The 14197-nt window shown below is 40.2% G+C and overlaps 1 protein-coding gene across 5 annotated transcripts in view; it reads right to left on the bottom strand.

Annotated features, from left to right (window-relative positions):
- The window catches only part of GOLGB1 (golgin B1), an 84503-nt gene extending 70561 nt beyond the window's left edge, over positions 1 to 13942 (bottom strand). For 4 of the 5 annotated variants that reach the window (XM_070406291.1, XM_070406292.1, XM_070406289.1 and 1 more), the window contains exons 1-4: positions 13845 to 13942; positions 3112 to 3206; positions 2159 to 2311; positions 1835 to 1987 (exon numbers count right to left, since the gene is read on the bottom strand). In XM_070406291.1, coding sequence (XP_070262392.1) covers positions 1835 to 1987; positions 2159 to 2311; positions 3112 to 3204 — 399 coding nt within the window. In that variant the 5' untranslated portion in view covers positions 3205 to 3206; positions 13845 to 13942. The remainder of the gene's footprint in view (positions 1 to 1834; positions 1988 to 2158; positions 2312 to 3111; positions 3207 to 13844) is intronic. The other variant, XM_070406290.1, reaches the window with a different exon arrangement.
- Positions 13943 to 14197: the final 255 nt, after the last annotated feature.

Genomic DNA, 14197 nt, shown 5'->3' on the forward strand with positions numbered 1-14197 from the left:
TGGGAAAAGTTGCTACTATCGTAGCTAGGGGGAAGAAAGAATTACCAGAGGAGAAACCAAGAAGGAAGAAAAGAAGAATCGAGTTGAAGAAATTATATGAGAAGAATGACAACAGCTTCTAAAACAAGCTATTTAGAAGTTAAATAAAGCAATCAATGCAGGAGAAGTAATGTCTTCCGAGCATTAGACCCAAAAAGAAAGACTAACCAGGAAGCTAACTAGTTACCCCAAGGGTTGTGCCTAGAGAATCAATTAAATTTCCCAAAAACAAAAAGTACTGAAAATAAAAACACTAGTGGGTCAAAGGGTGAGACACGATGAAATTAAGAAAATCAAAAGATTTCTTATGCAGAGTGAAGTCTATGCCAACTATGTATGCACATGTGATATATTACCCTCCATATATTCTATACCAAACTCAGAAAGGTAACAAAGACGAGTTTTGAAACAATGCTCAATTCCTCAAAAGGCACCACTTTCCTTACTCCTCTATCTCCATCCTCAAACTGTTTTATTGGTTGTGGTTATCAGTCTAGAGAACATACCTTATAGCAGTGGTTCTCAACCTTCCTAATGCCACGACCCTTTAATACAGTTCCTCATGTTGTGGTGACCCCCAATTTCATTGTTACAAATTGAACATAATTAAAGCAAAATGATTAATCACAAAAACAATATGTAATTATATATGTGTTTTTCAATGGTCTTAGGCGACCCCTGTGAAAGGGTCGTTCAACCCCCAAAGGGTTGAGAACCGCTGCCTTATAGGGAAGCCAAGGCAATCTAACTGAGCCTACCATGCATGAAACTTTAACCCTTATATAACCATATAAGGACATAAAATATTCTCTATCAAGTTACTGAATTAAAGAATTTCAGATCTGGAAGAAACCTAGAGACCATCTAGCTTAACCTTCTAACCAATAATGAAACTTCTCCAAAAGCAATGTCTTCTACCTAAAAACCTCACTTCAGTATTTACTTCTTCTCATTAGCCTTTGTTTTTTGTGGTTTTTTTGGATTATGTGATCTTTTTTTTAAATATATTTTTATTGTTGACAATATTACAAATGTCTTCCATTTCTCTCCCTTACGCCCAGCCCCTACTCCCCACCTTAAACCTTCACCACACTATGTATTGTCTATGTAAATGAGCTATGCACATAAGTATATAAGTTTTTTGGGGTTTTTTTTCTTCTTTTTTTTAACATTTTACTTTATTTTTTATATATTTTTATTGATTTCAGAGCGGAAAGGAGAGGGACAGAGAGAGATAGAAACATCAATGAAGAGAGAGTATCATTGACCAGCTGCCCCCTGCACACCCCACGCGGGGTATGGAGACCGAAACCTGGGCATGTGCCCTGACCGGGAATCGAACTGTGACTTCGAGGTTCACAGGTCGATGCTCAACCACTGAGCCACTCTGGCCGGGCTGGTTTTTTTCTTCTTGTCACCCCAATATGTCACTCTGTTCCATGCCTTGGGACTTACTACTTTGCTGATCAATTTATTGTGTTCATGAGATTCCACAGATAAGTGAGATCATGTGATATTTGTCTTTCTCTGACTGGCTTATTTCATTTAGCATAATAATAGCCTTTTTAATTCTCTGAAAGTCTAAGTCACAACTGGCATTTCATTTCCATGTTTTCTGTTGACCTTTTGTTTGCCCTGTGTGTGGCCCATAGCCCAGCTAGATTGCAAGTTCAATAAGGATAGCATTTAGAACTGTATTACTTTAGCTTCATAAATATTTGTGGTTAGTGAAAATCTGCTATATTAAGAAGGCTTTTTCCACTTAGAAAATATGTGTTATACCCAGTGACCATACCTTGGAGAGCTGCTCCTCTGACTGAGATCCAGTTGGCAAAGCAATCCCTCCTTGTGCCTTCAATTCTTCTATTTGTTTATTCAAAGAAGTTAATTTGGCCTTAGCATGAAGTTTCAGTTTTTTCATTTTGTTGTCAGCAGCTTTTCTTTCTTCCTGTCAGAGAACAATGATGATAAATGCATAAATGTTTACTCATCACTTCATCACTTATGTAGCACATAACAAAAGTAGGCATCATCTTTTGTTGATGATGGGAAATAAGAATCAGATTCAATAATAATCATTTAGTATACAGTCAGCAAGAAAGAGCCAAAACAATGGTACCTGCAGAACTTCATCCTTCTGCTGCAGCTCAGTATCCTTCTGTCTGATGAGTTCTTTTAGCTCCACCACCAACTGCTCTGTGTAAGCCAGGCGTTCCAGAACATCCTCTTGGGTTTTATCATTAAATTCCATGTCCAATTCTTGTGGTAATTCCTAGTTTTTAGACAAAAAGTCGCCAATGCACCAAGGAAAAGGTATTAGTTTTTAAACATGAGTTCTTTCATTCCAACTTAATCGTATCACAACTCACATTCTTACTTAGGAAATCTTTCCAACTCTAATCCAATAATAATTACTACCACAGCCATTATAATATGTTAAGTATTTTGTAAATGTTAAGCATTTTACAAACATTATCTCACTTACAGTCTTATTATTCTAATTTTACCAACGAGAAAAATAAAGGGAAGCAAAATCACAAACCATTAAATGGGGGAGCCCAAAATTTTAAATTAAGAGAGTAATGAATAAAATTCTCTTAACTACTAGACAATACTTCTTGTCTTTCCAGAAAACTAAAGGACTTCTTTTGGTTCCTTATGTGGACCTCAGAAAATACAATGCAAACCCTAAGAGAAGTGATGGATAAATTAACAATAGCAAACAGATATTCTCAAACCAGAAAGGTGTTCCAATTCTACCATTTGTCACTCAAATCTTTCTATGGAAAAGGAATACATATCCAAATAGGAGTTAAAACAATCTAATGCTAAACAAGTCTGGGGATGGGGGGATGAAAAAGATCTTAAGAATCTCATCCAGGACTTGATTCTTATCTCTGTGGCTCTTAGGCTACAAACTACAGAAGACGGACCATTTATAAAGTCTCAATATTTTTCTTAATCTTCTCTTCTACCTGGCACAGGGGAGGCTATTCACACCCTTAAATTATTTTCCTCAGAAGAACATGGAACACATGCCTTGCCTGTTTAATTCAGAACAGAGCTACTTACAGGGTCTAAGGAAGCACTCATATTTGGATCAGTGTCATCTCCTGATAATTCATGTAAAACAACATTTGCTAATCCTGACAAACGACTCAGCATTTCTACAGGAAAAGAAAACATAAGAATCAATAACACATCGAATATAGTTTTTTCCTATATAGGTAACTGTATCATCTATAAGTGAAATTAAAAAAAAATCTGTGTAGGTGATATATATTAGAAATAAAATGCAGATGATGGTATCATTAAAAAGGGCATTTCCCATACACCAAAAGGTTGCAGGTTCAATTCCTAATCAGGGCACATAGTTAGGCTGCAGGTTTGATCTCCAGTCAGGGCGCATAGAGGAGTCAACCAACTGATGTTTCTCTCTGACATGGATGGGTTTTTTTTCCTCTCTCTCTCTCCTTTCGTCACCCTAAAAATATTAAAAAATAAAAATTAATCAATAAAAACATCCTTTGGTGAGGATTAAAAAAATAAAAAATAAATTAAAAAGGCATTTGAGTATATAGAGTGCAGTCATTCACCTTTCGTTTAAATGACAACTGCAGAGATTTTAATCACGATCACTAATACTTTTTAAATAAAACGAAAACACACAACTGTTTAGTGGGAAATAATGCACCTTACAGATTATCATCAATGCCATTTCTTTCATCAGAACTTAACTTACAAACATGAACTTCTAACGATTCCTGCCCCTCCCAGACTGTTCTCTCCTATTCTGTCAAATAAACTCCATGATTCAGCAAATTTTTTCTTTACTTTATTAAAAATATTCTTCTATTGATTACAGAGAGGAAGGAAGAGGGAGTGAGAGATAGAAACATCAATTATGAGAGAGGATCCTCGATCAGCTACCTCCTGCATGCCTCCTACTGGGGATCAGCCACAACCTGGGCATGTGGCCTGACGTGGAATCGAACTGTGACCTCTTGGTTCATAGGTTGGTGCTCAACCACTGAGCCACAACAGCCTGGCAAATATTTTCTTTTTATGTGCCCATGAACCCCATTGTCTCAGGAAGTTTTCCAGATAAAGCATGTGGTTTTGCTAAAATCTATACTAATAAAAGGGTAATATGCAAATTGGTCACAACACCCTCACAGTCACAACCAGATAGGCTACTTAGTCATGACCAGTATGCAAACTGACCATCACTCCAACACACAAGATGGCCACCCCCATGTGGCCACAACATGGCCTACAGGGGAGGGCAGTTAGGGGTGACTGGGCCTGCAGGGGAGGGCCATTGGGAGGGACTGGGCCTGCAGGGGAGGGAAGTTGTAAGGGACCTGCCCTACAGGGAAGGGAAGTTGGGGGCGACCAGGCCTGCAGAGGAGAGCAGTTAGGGTGGACCAGGCCTGCAGGGGAGGCAGTTGGGAGCGACCAGGAGGCAGCCAATCAATGATGTTTCTCTCTCATCGATGTTTTTATCTATCCCTTGCCCTTTCTCTCTAAAAATAAAAAAAAACATTTTTAAAAAATTTTAAATGGACAAAGATCCCTGGCTGGTGTGGCTCAGTTGGTTGGAGCATTGTCCTGTGCACCAAAGCGTCGTGGATTTGATTCCTGGTCAGGACACATACCCAGGTTGTGGGTTCTATCCCCAGTTGGAGCACATGTGGGAGGCAGCCAATCAATGTTTCTCAGTTTGATGTTTCTCTCTCTTGCTCTCTTCCTCTCCCTTCCTCTTTCTCTAAATGCAAGCAAGCCATAAATCAATCAAGCAATAGAAGATGCCTTTAAAAAAAATGGACAAAGAATGTGGATAGGCAATTTTCTGTTTTGTTGTTGTTGTTGTTGTTAATCCTCACCAAGGATATTTTACTATTGATTTTTAGAGAGATTGGAAGGGAGGGGGAGAGGCAGAGAAGGAGAAACAGTGATGTGAGAGACACACATCCATTGGTTGCCTCCCACACATGCCCTGATCAGGACCAGGGATCAAGCCTGCAACTGAGATATGTGCCCTTGACTGGAATCGAACCCAGAACCCTTCAGTCCTTGGGCTGATGCTCTTGGATATACATTTTTCAAAAGAAGACATTCAAATTAAAAAATGCTCAACATCACTAAGGTTCTATTAGAGAGAAAGCTGAGACAACCCAAATGACCAAAACCCATCATTACTGGTTGTACAGGCATAAAAACAGACATTTAGATCAAAAAAACAAAACAGAGAACCCAGAAATAAGACCACGCCTTCATGGTTAATTAATATTTGGCAAAAGAGGCAAGAACATACAAATGGGGTAAAGACAATCATTCAATAAATGGTGCTGGGGGAAAATGAACAGATATGTGCAATAAAATGAAACTAGACCACCTTCTTACACATATACAAGAATAAACTCAAGATGGATGAAAAACTTAAGTGTAAGACTCAAAACCATAAAAATCCTAGAAGAAAATATAGGCAGTAAAATCTCAACATAGCTCATAGCAGTATTTTTTCTGCTATATCTCCATGGGCAAGGGAAATAAGAAAAAAATAAACAAAGGGACTATATCAAACCAAAATGTTTTTGCACAGCAAAGAAAACAATAAACAAATGAAGAGACAACCCACCTAATGGGAGAATATATTCACCAATGATACATCTAATAAGGAGTTAGTACCTAAAGTTTATAAAGCACTTAACACCAAAAATAAACAAACAATCCAATTAGTAAATAGGCAAAAGATCTGAACAGACACTTCTCCAAAGAGGACATACAGATAGGTAGCCAACAGACATATGAAAAGATGCTCTCAACATCACTAATCATCAAAGAAATGCAAATTAAAACTACAATGAGGTGTCACCTCAGACCTGTCAGAATGGCTAGCATCAATAAATCAACAAAGTGCAGGAGAGGATATGGAGAAAAGGGAACTCTCTTGCACTGTTGGTGGGAATGCAGACTGGCAAAGCCACTGTCGAAAGCAGTGTAGAGTTACTTCAAAAAATTAAAGATGGAATGGCCTTATGACCCAGCGATTCCACTTCTGGGAATATATTTGAAAAAACTTGAAACACTAGTTAGAAAGATTATATTCACCCCTATGTTCATTGCAGCATTACTTACCACTAGAGGCCCAGTGCATGGGATTCGTGCACTGGTGGGGGGCGTGGCCTGTGGGGATCGGCCTGCTGTGGGAGCGCCGTTCATCCCTGTCAGCCAAGCAGCTGTGGACCCGCCCTCTGAGGGGCTGCTCCCACTGTGGGAGCACCGCTCATATAGTCAGCCAAGCAGTGCTCCTGGTGGTCAATGCATATCATAGCGACTGGTCGACTGGTCGTTCCACCATTCAGTCGCTGGGCTTTTATTATATAGGATAGCCAAGATTTGGAAGCAGCCCAAGTGCCCATCAGTACATGAGTAAAAAGCTTTGGTATATTTACACAGTGGAACACAACTGAGCCATAAAAAAAGGAAATCTTATCATTTGCAACAGCATGGATGGATCTGGAGAGTATGATACTAAGTGAAATAAGCCAGTCAAAGAATGACAAATACAGTATAATTTCACTTATATGAGGAATCTAATGAACAAAATAAACTAACAAACAAAATAGAAACAGAGATAGAGAGAACAGACTGATGACAAGTCAGAGGGGCAGGTGGTTAGGGGACTGGGTGGAAAAGTTGAAGGGGTTAAACAAAAAAACAAACAAACCCAAAACTCATAGACACAGACAGTAGTATGATGATTACCAGAGAGAAAGAGGGATGGGGGAAGTAAAGAGAGTAAAGGGAGGATAAATAGTGAAGAGAAGACTTGACTTTGGATGGTGAACACACAATACAATATACAGATGATGTATTATAGAATAGAATTATAAACTTGAAACCTATAGAATTTTATAAATGAATCTCACTCAAATATAAATTCAATAAAAAAATTCTAAAGATTGATTGTAAGTATTCAATATATAGTTACTTGTAGAACTAAGACTGGGATGGAGAGAGCATACTATTTAATGATCATATGCTCTGACAATATATAGGGCTACCATGAAAAATATTGGAAAGAATGTAAATAGCATACACACACAAAAAAAAAACAAACCCAAAAACCACCTTTTAAAATTGTTTTCAATAAGCAAAATTGGTGGTGGTTGTATCAGTGTTGTTATTCCTAGACTATTATATGCATCATGTGGAATTAAAGCAAATGAATAATTACGGGCATAGTAATATCTATTTTCAGTATGAAAAAGGGAGTAACAGATATAACAGAAGAAATTAAGAACCCCAGAATAAAAACTGATCTTGAATTTGAATTGAACATATCAGTATGTACCTACAAGGTATTTTACTTTAACAGATATATTTTCCTAGCTCTGTCCTCTGAAAAGATTTAAAAACAATGACAAACTGAGAAACAATGAGCATCTCTAGTGCCTAGATGGGGTCTTGAAATACTAGTTTCCATTAAAAAAAAATTTTTTTTAAAGCAGAGGGCTTCTTAGAGAAATGACTGGTTCCACTTCTGAAGTAGGAAATGTACAATATGAGCCAGAAATATCTTGTCATACGAAATAACAAGGAAGCTATCAAAGACTTCTATAGTCATGTCAAAATGACTCAGGAGCCAAACTGAAGAAGTTCCCATAGGCCAAGGGAACAATTAGAATTTCTGATAAGAATATGAGCTGCAGCCCTAACTGGTTTGGCTCAGTGGATAGAGTGTCGGCCTGTGAACTGAAAGGTCCCAGGTTCGATTCCGGTCAAGGGCATGTACCTTGGTTGCGGGCACATCCCCAGTAGGAGGTGTGCAGGAGGCAGCTGATCGATGTTTCTCTCTCATGGATGTTTCTAACTCTCTATCCCTCTCCCTTCCTCTCTGTAAAAAATCAATAATATATATATATATGTATATATATATATATACACATATAAAGAATATACATACATATATATATATATATATATATTTATATATAGAGAGAGAATATGAACTGCAACACATTGAAACATACCAAAAATATTTACAGCCACAAGTTCATAATAATAATAAACGGGTCATCCATCATCTGAACTGATAAGGTAAGTACAAGAATTTATCTTGCCTTTCCTATTTGAACTGTACCACTCAGGAAGCAAATAGTAGATGATGGAGGAGTGCCAGAAGCCGGTCCATCCTTGCTGCTTGACACAGTCGCTGCAGGAAAGAAACATCTGCACAGCATATGTTTCAAGGGACCTGGCATATATAGCATGTTGTTCTTAATATGTTTGCTCTCCTTAGCGCCATGTGTTTTAACCAAGGTCACCTCTCCAAGAAAGGTTGTTTCCCCAGGTGGGGATCTTTCCCTGAGGTTAGGGAGGGGATACAACCCCTTAATTAAGTGCCAGGCGGGTAGTTAAGCTACATAATCTTTACTCCCTGGAATGGAGATAAGAAACGCCCTAACCTTTGTAATAGAAATTGACAGGATTAAAATCGGCTGGTATAAATACGGATGTAACAAGACAATAAACATGAGATCCTCATCAGATCCTCATCAGATCCTCATCAGATCCTCATCAGATCCTAACCAGAACCTAGCCAGAGAACATGGCAAAAGATCCTGGACAGAACCTGGCTACAGAACTTCACTGGAGAACCTAGACAGAACATGGCAAAAGAACCTGGATAGAACCTGGCTAAAGAACCTGGTGACTGAACCTGGCTGGAGAACCTGGAGAAGCTGGATGGAGAACCTAACAAGACAACATGACACAGAACCCAGAGACAGAGAACCTAGAAACAGAACCTAGCGAGAGAACCTGGCTGAAGAACCAAGAGACAGATCCTAGACACAGAACCTAGACTCAGAACCTTGACACAGAACCTAGAGAGAGACAGAACCTAGAGACAGGACTTGGCTGGAGATCCTATACAGAACCTAGAGGCAGAACCTAGCAAGAAAACATGGCAAGAGAACCTGACTAGAACCTGGCGACAGAACCTGGCAACAGATCCGGGCTAGATCCTGGCTGGAGAACCTCGCTATGCTGATCAACTGACGTAGCCTCCATGTCATTCCTTCTTCGCCGACTCCGTCCACACCTTTGGGGACCACTGGACCTGCTGGGGTTGGACCCCAGCAGAGGAGATGGGGGGCACACTGTCTCATAAAATTATTCCAGCTAATAAATGAAAATAAAATGGTAGAATCAGAATTTCTAGTCTAATATTTTACAACTCCTAATAAATTCATGCATCTAGACTTAAGAGCATTGATAGCTAATAACAACAAAAGAGCAAACAGCAGACATTATGACCCTCCGGATGAAAGACTATACCACCATTTATAGTCTTGCCAAAGAAACCCAACTTTAGTCTGGTGAAGCCACTGGATTGGCTGCCAATTTGAAGGAAATGCAGAGGACAGAGGAATATGCTGAACTGCTCCCATAAAAGTATAATTCCCAGAGTTTGGGAAACACCACAGGTTAAAAGGCCTCAATTCTTCAACAGAAATTGCATATTTCAAAGTCCCTCAGCTTAAGCATTATCACATAAAACTAGAGGCCCGGTGCATGAAAATTCATGCACTGGAGAGGTGTCCCTTGGCCCAGCCTGCCCCCTCTCACAGTCCGGGAGCCCTCAGAGGCGGTAGGCGACCTGGTGATCAGGGAAAGGCGATGCCCCATCACACCTCTGCTGCTGCCACTGCCGGCAGCGCAAGCCTCGGCCGGCCCGGTTACCTGAGCCTCGGGCGACCCTGGGTGGCTGGGCACCTGCCATCTGAGGCTTGTCTGTGCCTCAGGCCAGCCCTGGGCACCTAGGGGGCTGGGAGGCTGAGGAGACAGAGGGACTCCAGAGGCAGGTGCACGGAGCCATGTGCCTGCCGCACCGGCGGGGCTGAGGGGACTGGGCACCACCATCTTGTGGCTGTGGGCGCCCCTATCTCTGAGGGTGTGGTAGTCAATTAGCATATTCTCTCCTTATTGGCTGTGGGCGCCACCATCTTTGAGGGTGTGGCAGTCAATTAGCATATTCCCTCTTTATTAGATAGGATGCTCTTTAAATGGAAAATAGGTTACTTTTCCACATAACCATTTAAAAACATGTATATTTGAAGAAAGGAGAGATCGGTATCAGGGACGTACCATTTTAGGCAGAAGTAAAAGGAGTTGCTTGTAGAGTGATTCAATAATCTCAGAGGGTCATGAAAAAGAGATGGCATAATGCAAAGAGCACCAAATTGGGAGTCAGGAACTGAATTTTTTGGTTGTATTGTTCTGGGTAATTCACATTACAGTTTCCTCATCTTAAAATGAAGACTGACAGGGAGTATTCTAATGTCCAGTACTATGACTCTGTGATTCAAGATGAATTCTATAGCTGTTGATATTAAAGGAACAATATGGAAATGGAAGTTGAAAGGGCATCCCAGACACAGTTAAGTGCTTTAGGTAGCTTAAAGGTTGGGAATTTGAGGGTAAGAGAACCACTAAGTAGAATAATTAAGTTAAATGAACCAGACCTCCTCCTCTGTTAGATTAACTATAGGACAGAAATGGGCAAATGCATATAAATAAAAATTAGTAAATGGAAAAATATTTATGTTCATAATGATAAATTCATGTACAGAGTATGTGTGGCCAGTGGATTAACAATGTTCTTACTACTGTTTTATAAAGCACCAGAATGATGAGTAGCAACTTGAGAAAAGAAAAAAATAAAGAGCTCCATGCCAAGGCCAGGCTTCAATAAAAACACTTAGGCAAATAAAACAATCCCTCCATGACAGTGCTGGCCACACCTCCCACAAACCCTGTACAGGATCTCAACACTTGCGTGTTGAGGCGGCACTTAAAATTCATTAAGTCTCACATTCTCTAAGTCTTCACTGCTATTCATAATTATTTTCAAAATACCTACTTGGTGTAGAGCATAATGCCAGGAGCCACAAGAAATATAAAAAGAAATATAATGCATGTCCCTAACCACAGAGAACTTAATACAAGAAAATAACTAAAGATAGCACATGCCTGTGTACATCCATTTGCTTTGGAATTTAAATCATATTTTCCCAGAGAAACTACAACAGAAAACGGTAAGATTTCCAGGTCTCTCCTCAAACTTATTTAATGCATATTTGTTTGAGCCTCAGTAGTTTTCCTTAATTCTCAAAATGATTCTCAACCAGTTTGAGGAGCTCATAGGAAATATTGCCATATAGCTGGAAAAAGCATATGCAATATTACAATTTTATAATTAGAAAATAAAAATTTTTCATGATACAAAAAATTACTATTTTCAATAAATAAATTTAGAGTAAATGTTAGCTATAATTATATACACAGTACTATGTACTAAGTACTGCTCTAATCGCTTTACATATAATTTATTTACCATAATTATTTTTACTCACTTTGTTATTAAAACAACCTCAAAGAGGAGGTATATCAATACCCTAAGTTTTAAGATGAATAAACAAAGGCATAGCGAGGTTCAATAATATGCTTAGTCACAGAGCTCAACAAAGCTACTTGGCCGGTGGGGAAACAAAAAAGAATCTATTTTCCGAGTAATCTCATCACCCAACATTTGTCACTGGGGCTGAAAATAAGGCTGGGAGGCATGAAGATAATCATATACTTATAGTTCCATAAGCACTTTTTTTGAGGACTACATAGACTAAAATGAAATGATTCATAATAGTATAGTCCCAAAGAATTCCGTATTGTTTACATCACAGACAGGCTTACACAAGAGCCTAGCTGCTAGGCTAGCATATATGCACATGGATGTTCACTATAACAGTGTTTGTGATGGCCAATAACTGGAAATGATCTAAATGTCCATCAGGAGAGGGCAGGCTAAATACACTTTCATATTTCTACAAGGGAATGCTATGTAGCCTTTTTTTTAAAAATGAGGTGGTTTTATATTTATAGATATGGAGAAAATACCTAATATGTAATACTTAGTGGCAAAAGAAAGTTGTAAAATAGCATGTGTTTTATGATTCCACTTGTGGGAGAGGAAAGAAGGGGGAAATATATATGTGCTTGAATATGATCAGAAAGTTTCTTAGGAAAAAACAAGTTACTTACAATGCGTACTTCTGGAAGGTGGGAATGGGAAAAAGGATCAGTAAAGAGATTTTTTTTTAATATTATATCCATTTGCATTAAATTTCATTTTACCAAACACACATATTGTTGATTTTAAAATAGCTTATTAAAAATAGAATATTATACAGCCTAAGCTCCACTTATATAGCAGTTCCTAACAATAGAGTGGTATGTAATGATCAATGGTGAGACATTTCCCAACTATGTTATTCCTAATAGTGGGTAACCTAAAGAAGTTCATGAATGATTTCTTATAAACAAGAGTAAAACCAACAACATTCTTCTAATTAATTCATTAATGTAAAGGGGGGAGGGGAGGCCTTTAAGAGTCAAGCAGAAGAAAAAAAATTATCTCCTATAGATGATTATTTTTAGGAGAATCTGCATCCCAGAATAATGGAGGTCCTTAAAACATTTTTAAAAAGGAGATCCCCTCAGTCTGGAAGTCCAAACTTCCTTCTTGAAAAAATAAACACCTTTATATGAACTCCAAATTAGTTTGAGAGCATCCCAGGGAGTGGGCAAGATTTGTTTTTCATCCGTTAGAAAATATGCTTTTGCATATTTTATAATAAAGTGCTATTTATCTATTAGCCACAATTATCAACTTTTCCCTATATCTAGTCCATGACCAAATCCTGCCATTTTCCAAAAGAATATTTCCTGGTTTTGACCATTCACAATCATCGGACCATCCAAATGTAATTACTTCGTGCTTCAGAAAAGACCTCCGGCCTCTCTGTACGGAGTTCTCCACTGTCGTCTTGCAGAGCTGTAGGAATCTTTAAAAGCTCAGAGAGCTTCCAACTATTTCCAAATGTGAAGGATTTATCCAGTGATTTTAAATATCTGTCCCACTCTTAAAATGTCCTCTCCCCATAGACCAACTGGAACTCTTTAAATAAGTCAAATATATTCCTCATTTGTCAAGAAGCTCAACCTCCCCTTCACACGCCTACACACCACTCGCGCTATGCAGAATAAACATCCTCCACACCAAATCAATTTCTTTTTCCTCCAGGACTCTCTTCAGGTAACCCTTTCCTCTAACAGCCTGCCCACCTCTGATTTCTGGGATTTTAGTGTTGCTGGGATTGCAAGAATCATCCCTCTCTCCTAATCTCTCCAATAACTCCTTAGCAGGATCATTCCAAAGACCCTTGTTTGCGTTTCTCTCTCCAACATTTTTGTGATCTCCGCCCTCAAGACCTTTGATTTATTTGGGTCCTGCCTCCCCTTCCGGACACTAAGTTTGTTTAGGGCCTGAGCAGAGCAGGTTCTCTCCGACGTCAGCAGCTGGGTACCCAGGCCGGCCGAGGCGGGCGGCTCAGGGAGCTAGGCACCAGGCAGGGGAGGGGACCAAATGCCTTTCTCCGTTGCTCCCGGCGGAGAACCGTCCTGGGGAGGGGGCCGACCGCGCGTACGTGCCCAAGGCCGCGCAGGACGACCGGAAGCCCTCCCGCGGGGCCAGCAGGCGTGTGGGCGAGGAGAGCTAGGCCTGGTAGGTGAAGGGAGGCGAGTGGAGGGCCGGATCTCAGACTGAATCAGGGAGAGGACGGGCGGGGAGGGGACCAGCGTGTGGCTGCTTCGGCAGTTCTGCGGGCCTGCGGCGGGGGTGGGTTACCGTTAAGAGACTCACGGAGAGGAGGAGTTGAAGAGCGTCCCCCACTCACCTGGAAGAGGCTGCCGCCTGCGGCTCCAGCTGCCCCCTCCCAAATTTAAGCCACGTCAACTCGGGAATCCCGAAAGGCAACACCTACCACCGCCGCGCCCCGCCAGGGGACTCTGCCACTCGCTGTTGGGACGGAAGATGGGATTATGACATGGACCAATCAGGGCTACCGGCACGGCGTTACCAGGGAGACCAGGCACGCCTTGTTTGTAACTAACCCGTCAACAATGGCAGAAACCAATCAACGTCAGGAAATGCTCCGCTTCCTCAAAGAAACAGCCAATGGATTCTAAAGATTCGTGGAGGGGCGGAGTCTGGCGCGAGCTAGTGTTCCGGAAGAAGATCTGGGTCCGA

This window comes from Myotis yumanensis, unplaced genomic scaffold (assembly GCF_028538775.1).
Source record: "Myotis yumanensis isolate MYYU_CA2020_CCGP unplaced genomic scaffold, mMyoYum1.0.hap1 SCAF_2, whole genome shotgun sequence".
In the NCBI taxonomy this organism is placed as follows: Eukaryota; Metazoa; Chordata; class Mammalia; order Chiroptera; family Vespertilionidae; genus Myotis; species Myotis yumanensis.